At 28.8% G+C, this 11,737-nt stretch overlaps 2 protein-coding genes across 2 annotated transcripts in view; one reads left to right on the forward strand and one right to left on the reverse strand.

Moving 5' to 3' along the window:
* LOC119686454 (serine-threonine kinase receptor-associated protein-like) overlaps positions 1–11,737 on the forward strand; it is a 269,963-nt gene that overhangs the window by 15,289 nt on the left and 242,937 nt on the right. The window lies entirely within an intron of this gene.
* On the reverse strand, positions 2,281–6,411 carry LOC119681548 (sodium channel protein Nach-like). The gene is made up of 11 exons (XM_038094778.1): positions 6,388–6,411; positions 6,181–6,330; positions 5,578–5,693; positions 3,669–4,157; positions 3,498–3,594; positions 3,325–3,428; positions 3,184–3,262; positions 3,039–3,129; positions 2,839–2,977; positions 2,660–2,784; positions 2,281–2,606 (listed from the first exon to the last, which is right to left on the reverse strand). Exons 1-11 carry the CDS (start codon positions 6,409–6,411, stop codon positions 2,281–2,283), a joined length of 1,740 nt encoding a protein of 579 aa, XP_037950706.1.

An 11,737-nucleotide genomic window follows, 5' to 3' on the forward strand; every position in this document is an offset into this window, starting at 1 on the left:
CAATAAAAGTCTTATATAAGTAAAACAAAATCAACTATATTTAAACTATATTAAAAGGAAATTTTTAATTTCTGTAAAAGTACACAGACTGAGAGTAACAAATTAAACTTTATTATAAAGTCTATTAAATATGTTTATCTGATCGACTCCAAAAATTTTATTCTTAGCATAACATCACTACAAATTTGCCATAGCATTGAAAAAATTTATCAATACAACGTGAGATAGACACAGTAATAACACTTTTCGCCTATGTAATTCAACATCCTAACTCCATATCATATATATACACTTTCTATGTGAATATTCGACTTTGCCATCCAGAAAAAATAGATTTTTACGAAGGTACTCCTTTGATAGTCTATCAGATTGTTCATCGGTAAGACAAAAGACCTATTAGTTTAGATTCTTCCATCTTAGGGTTCCTTGCAAGGAATATGTTAGCAAAACATTTGAGGTACAAAAAAAGCTATATGATGCCCTACCACTGCCACTGCAACTGCAACTGACCAACCATATAAAAACAATATTATCTAATAGTATATATTACAATACAACATGCTGATCCAATTCTTACGTATACTAAAATGGTTCATTTTATTTCACAAATATTAAGTTCCATTCTAAATATTAAACTGCACATATAGTACATAACATATAACATATATCAACTTAATTTTAAATGAATTGAACACCCTGTATTTACATAATTTAAATTATGTTATTATTCACTATTCAGCAATGTTAGTGGTTTTAGTAGGTTCAGATACATTTCTAAGATTGATATATACAACTTAACATTTTAAAGACAAGTGTTTACATTTTATTAATAAAATTATAATTATTCTTCTATAGACAATGACTTTGACCTAAAATATCTATTTTCTAATTTTAAACATTTTATTTTATAGTTTGAGAAATTATAAGATAATTTAACATTTTTATATGCCAAATTATAGAAATTATATTTCGACAATTCACTTTAATATGCAATAAATAAATCTATATAATATTTTTCTATCCAGGCTAGAAAAACATAAATAATATAAATTAGTATTTATTATATTGTTTAAAATTCATATAGAGTAAATGGGATTATAATTGACGTACATGACAACTATAGACAAAATGTCAATAGCCATACATATATATACTTTGCAATTTAAAACCGATAGCAGTCATAAACTATCTGATACTGACTAATTTTAAAAAATCGAGAGATAGCTTTTGCGTAAATGCCAAGATTAATAGAAAACTTCCTTCACTTGCATTAACATGTTTCGTTGTATCATAGTACGATCCTAGTGATCATATTACTTAGTAATATACTTAAAGATTATGTTATGTCAGGTTAACTGGGTGAAAGCTATACGTAGACCTATGGTCTGGCGATATCAGATATAATTAAACCTCTATGAAAATGTTGTGGGGATCATTTATTGTGAACTTATGAGATATATTTAAAATTTTATTACTCAGACAAAACCATTACGCATTATTACCATTATTTTTTTGAGATCAAACTTTAATGGGATGTTACCCTAGACCCAGTGTGCCGGTTAATTTTATTTATAACGTCATTAGTTTCGGGTTGCCTTCCCAATTTCAAAATCTCTAGTTCAGTACACTTAAGTGTAATTGTGAAGAGATTACTATGGTACAGTAGGAATAATAAAAACCCCTGATATATAATAATTAGGTCAAGGTATTATTATTTTTTTTAACAAATATGAAAGTTATTAGAAATATCTAAATAAAAAATTAAATAAAAATAAATAAATAAGAAGAAGATAAGATTTAGCGAAAATATTAAAATGAGGAAACTTTTACTACGCTTTGCTTAGACTATTGTATTTAACTTAATAAATATGCAGCAATATGTGCTATTTTTCATACAGAGTCCATAGCAAATTCATATACAAATGTGCTAAAGCGGTTGGATAAGTCTAAGTGTAAACACAGTATAAATTTTTATTTAAATATGTCCTTGCACTACCCACAGTTAATAATTCTGTCTGAATTAGAAAATATATTTATAATTGAATGCTAAACATTTACAAATATATGCATTAAATATATTAAAACTTTAAATTTTTTTTATTTAATATGTTAAACAAACAATATATATGATGACATAAGTGTATTAATTTTTCAAGTTTAATTAGAGGTGAAATACGTGTCATGGTGCAAGAAAACTACAAAACTTCAAGCAGTGTCTCTACGGTACTGAAAAATTTAGAAAATGTTAATAGGGCTTATACTATATAACATGAAGATATATTAATTCAAGTATTCAAATTCAGGTAAACTCATTGTTTCGTTTAAATTTGCATTATCCACATTGTTACACTCAGTATTAATTTCTCTATTTGGTTGAGTGGAATTACGTTTTGAAAAATTATTATTAGGCTTCGATAGGTTTACTTTTTGGATTGTTTGGATTGGCTGTGAGTTTCGGCTTTCTAAATATTGTTGATTCATTTTCGGAAAATTAATAAAAAAATCATAGAAATTTTTTAAAGTATGATATGTTAATACATAACCCAGTTTAATTATAGACATAATACTAAAGCCCAAAAATAATGCTAAAGCACCACCGAATGAAACTGTAAAATTTCGTTTAATAAACTGATGATTATTTTTGATAATACAATTATACCTAATAAGTCTTCTAAGCCAAATACCACATCTCTGCGAAAACGCACTTTTGGTGGTATAAGATCCCAACGAAAACTGGAAGTTGCTGAGTCACTTTTAGAACCATCCTCGTTAGCTTTTATTCCCCTTAATGATTATTTTAGATTAATTTATTCATTAATGCTTTTTATTTAAAGTTACCAGGAGCTCTTCTTGACAGTTTGTACGGTGTATTCAATTTCAGCACAAGTGCTTGGACATTTGCAAATATGTAAAGCCCATATTGGCCACTTAAAATCTAGTAGACATTCGAAACCTGCGGGACTGCAACTAGGTCCTTCTACAACAAACTTTATAACACATCCAATTTATAATTGTATTAAGATCATTAATATACTTGCCCACAAAAGGATAAAAGAATGGCACGCAGTTGCACATTTCTAAAGCCATAACAGCACGACATCGTACTAGGCAAAGGGTTTTACTGTAAACCTATAAAAAGATTATTATTAAATACTGACTATATACTGTGAATTATAATCTTACTTTAAGTTGTGATGTTTCTTCATCATAAAATACACATTTTCTTTGTTCCACATTCAAAGCTCTTAAATTAGCTGAAGCACTAAGAAGAATTGTTATACCTTTACTAACTTCTTTTTAGACCTTATCGTAAAAAGTACTTACACTGTTTCATGTACCTTATACGAAGCGATTATTTCATCTGATTTATGTAAAGAAATTACACTAGCATCGGTAGCTGATACTTCAAGTGGCGAATGTACATCGATCTGTAAAATACCATTATGTTAAGAAATTCAAAGATATGTATTAAAAATATTTTAAATTTGTATAAATACCGTCCCAGTACTTTCAAAAAGATCCATTTTTATATAGCACTGCTGTTTACCGTACTGACAAGTTAGTGGTTGCCTTAAATCCTTATAAGTTATTTTACTATAATTAAGAAATTAATGAATAGTTTTACGATGTAATTAATCTCTAACAAAAGTTATCTACTTATATCGCACCTGCCGGTTAAAATCTTTGACATTGGCGAGTTTATAGCATAACATAGTCCACGTTCTGTCATAACTGGTAACACCTGTATTTCGAAATTAGCATCAAAACTGCTTAGTACCTGTTCAAATGGTTTATCTATAGCATGTATTAAGTCTAACAGATTCACTTCATCGAATCTCTCATTTTCTGCGAATCGTGCGAGATCCACATAGTTTGCAGCAGTAGCATTTACCACTGCATACAAAAAATCCATATAATAAAAATAGTCTTCGTCGACTATAGACACGTTCCAAACATTTTGTATATATTCATTTGCTTTGTAGGCATCCACATGATCATAATAACAAAGCGTCACTGCCGGCAGCATTCCAGTCCAACCACGATAATCTCGATCCACGGAAACAACAGTCGGAGAGGTAACATAACGCAAAAATTGTAAACTGCTAACATTAATCACATAATATATACAAATCACTATCATCACAAACCATAGACCTCTGAAATCATATTATACGTTACAGTTATGCTCGTAATTTTATATTGTAAAAGGTAAACAAATGCGGGCTATATATAATAAACATATTTCGTATAAATAAATTTTAAATAGTCCTTTATTATATTTTTCTTTAAAACTAACCGCTTCTGCTATTCTTTAAATATTCGCTTTTGGAACACTAAGTTTTAACCACATTTTCACATACCACTTCACTTAATTGACCAGTAGCAAGAACAATGTTGGTTTTATGGTTTACTGCATAAGCCGATGATTTAACATTTACCTAAAGAAAGAAGTAGTGTCATTCAATCATATCTCCAGACCGCAAAAATTATTCTTTCGTGAACACTGTATGAGTTTGCTTTACTCCATATACAACGATTTTGCTTTACTCCATGTGCAACGATTTTGCATTTATCCAGGAATTAATTATTTATCTACAGATCATTTTCTCAAGAAATAATGGATCTGCTTCAACTGCTCTAAAAACTTGTCATAGCAGATTGCAGATATTGATCTAAGCAATAAATAGTCAGTCAAAATATTCTACATGGTGCAAAAAGAAGTTAGTCCATGTAGAATATGAAGAACGACGCCTAATTGAATATTTTCGATTTTCTTCTTCAACGGATTTAATTCTTAACATAAAAAATTCACACATTAATCTTATCTAGCCTATCTAGATTAATTATCTTAACCATAAATTTTACAAAATGCCTAAATTCTGCCTGAAAATTTTTTTTAATTTTTTTAAATTTTATTAGATATAACTGACACATAGCTGGTAGTAGCTCCCCTATAATTTAGCGGATGTCCATTTTCAAATCATCAATAGTCTAAGAGTTATCTTATTTTAATTTAGCAAATTTAATATTGAATATTTTTATAGTACCATTCTGTTCTACAACCATATCCTTAGTTTCACCTAAAGAAATGGTAATTATGGAGCCACAAACCAGATAACCATTTACATATACGTATATAGAGTTCTGGATTTTGTCAAGGTAACTTTTTATATATTGAATTTTATTATTTTATTATTATTTTACATAAAATATTTAAATTGCTAGTTACAGTATTAAATATATTCACATTGTCAGCATAATATAGTTATAGTACTTATAATACATAACTTAACTGATCTTAAGTAAACTTAAATCTAATTAAGTATTAAAAATTTGCTAGTTATTCTAAAAATTCTAAATTTAATAAGAAAGGGGACAGAAAAATGATACTGAAAGAATTTACTAATAAATAAATTTTTGTTAGATCTAACATGGATCTATCATTTATTTCGCTAGAGGAAATTTAAAATCGCGATTATATGTGAAACTTAAGATTAAAAATACTGACGAAGTTGTTAAGCTATTATTACTTAGAAATTAATGTAATATTTGAAAGTAAATCACAAATTAAATTACCTCTCGAAGATATGCAAACTTCTGTTAGCTATTAGCGTTATGGCTAAGATTCCAGTTTCCCGACCGGCATCTATTGCAAATAAATATGCTTTTTCTCGAAACCATATGTAGAACACCTTAACCACATAATAAAAATTTCGCAAATTATGTAGAAGTTTTATTATAAATAATTTCAACAATTGATATATATGGTGCAATATATTTCCGCAACGGACCATATTAACCCACGAATTCGAGTAGTAGTAATAACTGCTTGCTTCACAACTCTATGGATAAATGTGTAAGGATAAAATATTCATAAGCGTGAAGAAGAATAAAACAAAATATAACAAAGAATTACAAAATCCATTAAGATTGTACATTTAGTTAAGGAATAATATTTATTGATATATTATCGTTCATTGTTAAATTTTACTATAAGAATAAAAACTATAAATTAGTACTGATGTCATTCAGGTTGTTCTATTCACTAAAAGGCCGACCAAGGATTCATTGCTTAAATCCATTTGTATTAAAAAAATTATGCAAGTAGCTAACGCTGCCGCTATCTGTAATGATGGGTAGGATGACTATAATGGAGGGAAAAGTTGAAGAAAAACTTACTGCGCCTAAAATCAATAGATCTAAATCAATAATACCACAGGCGGTAGGAGTTTGCTTTTGCATATTCTGTAATAGAAATTTATTGATAATATGTTCCAAACGTACATCATTCGGCAGCATTTTGCTTAGTATAAAACTAGTTTCACATTTCTGCAAATTGAAAATCAAACAAAATGGATTATATATATTAAAATATTTAACTTTTACCTCATATATGATAGCATGATTCATATTTAGAATGAATAAAATACGACCAGAATGCAAAATAAGCCATAATATTTCATACACAAATAGTGCTGTTGTGTGCTGTTCTGGTCTATCAAAGAATTTATAGACTGCATAATATTCGATTGATAAGTCCAGAAATGATGCTACCATATTAAGCAATAATATTAATTCAAAAAATTTGTTGAATTCAAATAATAAAGCATTTAATTTAGAATAAATATTATGCATATTTTTCAGAATCTCAAACGAAGTCCGCCTTTCTTGCCTATAGCTTGAAAATTCTGTCTTCAGCCAAGCGGTTAAATCTAAATTATATAAATGCAATCCAATTGACGTCACAACTTTATTAGGTGTAGCTTCTGCAATCGTTTGCAATATCTTATTTATTTGCTGATGAAGTAGACATATAAAACGCATAACAAATGAATATTGCAACAAATTTAGCGATATCATAATATTGGGTAATATATAAGCACCCGAGCTACGTATAGCACATAACACCCTGCGATTGCTATAGAAGAAATCCGTCACAAAACAGCAGATTACAAAAGGTAATATAAACCACAATAAAATCTTTAGTTCATTATATATTTTCCGAAATACTGTAGGACCTCCATAAAATACATTATAGAAGGTGTTCAACTGTTTGTTTATATCTAATAGTTTTCTTGGTACACTCTGATATTGTTCGACATAGTAATAAGAACTTACTACAATGCAAGTAACTATGCCACAATTGGTAATGAATTCACTTAAGTACAAGATCTTTTCCACAGTGAAATATTCTCTCAATGATGTAGCCTGTAAATAGCTTACTACATATATATAACACAAAATAATGCCACACCAAATCTTATGTGAACGCACAATAAGGCTTTTCTGTTTGCTCTTCCAATTGAGAGGAGGCGTTACACAGAATAGTTGACACACCAGTAAATGTTTACTTAGTAAAAGAATCGGACGGCTTTTAGGTATTCCTTTCTTGACCATTTCTATATCATTAAAATATTCACACCAATTTACTAGATATTAAATACCACCATAATATGGAAATAAAATTAATTAATTTTTAACTGCCGAGATACGAGCGTCAAACATCCTAAAGTTTTGATTAATGATGGTTTGAAAATGAATGAGACAATTAAATTATTTTCTTTTCCGTAAGTAAAAGTTAGTACCGGTTTTGTATAAAAAAGTATTTAATTTCCTTAATAAATAATTCAGTTTTTTTATTCATTATTCACTCATTGGTCCCACAAAATTTCAATAAAACTTAACTATTCCATAATTAAAACGCATTATTAAAGACAGGGTTGCAATTGATTTATGCATCGTTATAAAGCCTACTGCATAAGTGAGATTAATGCTAGCGGTGCATATTTGATTTTAGCTGTACTGTGTACTAAATGGTGGTTAAAAAATTATAAAAACTGGACATTTAATAGAAGGGTATTTTTAAAAATAATTTTAGGGTTTTAAAAATTGTTTTTAAAAAATATTTTTCTCCATTCAAACTATGATACCATAACTGAAACGAGTACAGCCAGGATCTCACCAAAAATGAATATCTTAAACAGGCGGGATTAAGGGACCCAGCCCCACAATATATGGTAAAAACACTGCCAAGAAAAATATTTTCTAGTATATCTACCACGGGCAAAATGCTGTAGCGAATTTCACTGTCTATAAAAAAAAGTTCAATTAACATATATATATAACTGTGTATATGCTTATACATGTAATATTAAAATAAATATTAAATTTTTTTTATCATATACTAAAAAAAATTATGTACTGACGTCAAGGAATATGTATTTAACTTAAACCATACCTATGGCTACAGTATTGAAAGACGTATGAAGTATTTTTATTAAAAAATATATGTAATTATGTATATTTTAAAAAAATACGTCAGAAAGTATTAATTATTTAATATTAATATGTATATTTAGAAAAAAAATCATATTCAAAGAGAACTATTGTTTAAACAACAAGTAAACGAAAATTCAATCCCTCTAAAACCCACTAAAACCATCTCTTCGGAATGAATATGGAATATTACAGCCGCGTCCAGGGGATACAACCCCATTCCAGTAATCAAGAGAGAGAGATTAGAGCAAGAGGCTTAATACTTAGTGGGCTATGTCCATCTAAGCTAGAAAGTAAAATCAATCCTAAATGATTTAATGTAATATATATGTAGTTTTATGACAGCAATTGTGATTGAAATATTTATATTTTTTGTATACGTTATCCTTACGATTTTATTTACTGTTTTCAGTCCAGTTAAGCAACACTTTTTTATTATTATTTTTTGTTTTCTTTTTATTATATATACTGAGCTTTTTTTATTGCTAATAACTGAAAATCAAAAAATTTTAATTCTTGGGAGGTGAAGACTATGCGGCTTTAATATCAACAAGTGGAAACGATTTATTTATTGGACTAAGTCTCTAGAATAATGGTAATAACAATGGTTTATACTCATAGATAGGCCAGAAATTTACTCCGAGGCGAATCCTGGATAATTACAATAATTAAAAAATTTTATTCATGATCTTATTAAACAATCATGATGCATTAATAATATATATACATATATATAAATACAGCTTTGCGATTTATTTTGGGCGGTGGAGTGTTGTACTTCAGCACCTTAAGACACATATGACTTCGTGCCTGCCTAATACACATTGTTTTTAATATTAATATTGTACTGAATTTTCCTTTTTATTTATTTATATATAACATATTACAAAGATATATGTGTTCATTGTCGTATATAGTTATTTCCTCTAGTTCTTTGTATTAATAGTAGTAGTTCCATTTTGGTACGTTCCTATCAGAGATTCGTTTCCCAAATCAATTTGTATTAAAAATATTGTATAAATGGCTAAAGCATTCGTTATCTATAAGAAATAAAAGTTCATTTTGTGAATATATTTCGAATTTAATTCATACTTACACCACCTAAGAAAATTAGATTCAAATCAAAAATACCACACACTGACTGGTTTGGGTTTTGGACTAACAATTGAAGAAGAAATCTATTTACAATGTGTTCCATTTTCTTTGAATATACAGTTAACTGATTCAAAGTATAATAAGTAATACATTTCTGGGGGAAAAAAAATATTACAAGTATTATATATTATATTTGCAAGTATTATAAATAATACCACATACTTCAGCTATAACCCCATTATTCGGTATTAGTACAAAAAATATGCGTCCAGTATGTAATACAAGCCAAATGACTTTATAAAGGAATAAAGCCAAACCATATATATGGGGTTTATCGAAGAATTTATAAACCGCAAAATATTCAATTGCTAAGTCTAAGAACGAACCCAAAAAGTTCAATAGTATGACGAGTTCGTAAGCTGTTGTCACATTAGCCAAAATGTCATTCAAATCAGAGTAAACTCTACGCATTTTCTTTATAACTTCAAACTGCGATGATGAAAGTCTCTTGTTTCTTTTATTTATAGGATATTCAGTTTCATACCAATTATTAGTTATATCCCTACCGATAGTAGTTACACAAACATCCGTATTTATATTTAATCTCAAAGACCTAGGTTTGCTTGTATTCTGTAATATTTCATTCACACGTTTGTGTAGCAATTGTATAAAGCGCAACGCTAACCAATATTGACCCAAGCTTAATGAAATTATCAGATTTGGTACATTATACGCACTAGAACTACGAATAGATAATAAAATATTATAATCCGAATAGATAAGATCTATAGCACAGCAACAGAAAATAAAGCCACATATTGACCACACCAAGCAAAGTAACTCTGTATGCAGCACAATATATAACGCTCCCATATTACTGGATTGTTGAGGTAGATAAGACTGCAACTCTTTATAGATTTTTGATATTTTAATTGGTATTATTTTGTAGAATTCGGCATAGTAATATGCACTACTGACGGTACAAGTTATAATTATGCAGTTGGTCAAAAACTCACTGAGATATAAACCCTTTTCCACAGTTGTGTAGCTTGCTCTAATTGTGGAAGCTTGCATATAGTTTATAATGTATATATAAAGTAATATCGTCAAGCACCAAATATGATGTACACGCATGGATATGCTTGTAGGATTATTACTGTTCACAGTCAAAAGTGGTGTAACGCAAAAAAATTGACAAACCAAGATTAGTTTTTTTACAAGTCTCAAAAATTTATTGAACGCACCATTTCCGTCGGTTTCTTTATTTAACTTCGTAAGACTCATCTTCTAATATAAATTTATGTTAAAAGAATAATTCATTTTTGACATTTGACATACATTTTTATAGACGTTGGCTCTATTAGAATATAACCATTTAACATTATTCTCGATATTGTTGTATTTAATTGTCCAATTAAAGTGCATTTGAATATAAATTTCTATTAAAAATTAATTAATTTACTAATTAGTTTTTGTAATGAGTATGAATTTAAGAGATAATTAGTTATGAATTAATTGTTTAAGTATATCAACTTCTAGCTGTATATTAGTTGTAAATAAGCAATAATTAATTTACTTAGTGCAACAAATCCGAAGAGAACACTGGTTCTTCTCATTTTCATTTATTGTGGTTATTTTCACTGGTAAGTATTAAAATAAAAGATTTAAATTTTCTAATAAAGAGTGGACCAATTGAACTGTAATCAACCAACCTGTTAAAGCTTTCAAACTGGTGGCAAATATGCGTTTAAGTTGATGATTATTAGCTTTCCTTCCAAGAGTGGACATTGTTAGACCTCCCAAACATCTTAATCTGAACTAATCTTTCGTGTCCCAAGTCACAAAACTATAGTGAAACTGAATGTGACAATGTTAAAAAAACCACATTTGAGGTTCGGAAATTTGACGACCAAATTAAAATCCGCGCGGCTGGTCATTTGTGGATGACTAATGCAGCGAAACGACCTTGAAATGATACCTTACTGCTACATAACCGACAAGATTTCGTTCAATAAAACTAAGCTCCATAAAGCTGTAACTAACCTTTTCCGTTGATGAGCAAAATTTTCTTAATTAACAATTTTTAAACAAATCATCGAGTTTAACAGAGAGATCATTAGAAAATCTTTTGGAAAGTCGTGACAGTCGTTGGTCAATATTATGTACTGCCAAATCCTAAGCAAATAAATATTTAGATGAGAGGAAAAACAGATATATCAAGAAGATTATGCACCGTTACAGAGAGTACGCCCCAATTGACAATAATATAGAGTGAATAGCATAGAGCGACTTCATAGTAATTTTCAAAATCGCCAGATGTGAATGTGCTGGACATTTTAGTATACGATTTTTTTCGGTTACGGTT

The sequence above is a fragment of the Teleopsis dalmanni genome, chromosome 2 (genome assembly GCF_002237135.1).
Source record: "Teleopsis dalmanni isolate 2A chromosome 2, ASM223713v2, whole genome shotgun sequence".
Taxonomy (NCBI): domain Eukaryota; kingdom Metazoa; phylum Arthropoda; class Insecta; order Diptera; family Diopsidae; genus Teleopsis; species Teleopsis dalmanni.

What these genes read in the sequence shown, in the direction of transcription:
- LOC119681548 (XM_038094778.1), bottom strand. Translation starts at nt 6,411, where the DNA reads ATGAATCATGCTATCATATATGAG. An exon ending in AGTTTGCATATCTTCGAGAG is followed by an intron (nt 4,158 to 5,577) that starts GTAATTTAATTT and finishes ATATGATTTCAG; the next exon opens with AGGTCTATGGTTTGTGATGA. An exon ending in ATTCTTTTATCCTTTTGTGG is followed by an intron (nt 2,978 to 3,038) that starts GCAAGTATATTA and finishes AGTTTGTTGTAG; the next exon opens with AAGGACCTAGTTGCAGTCCC.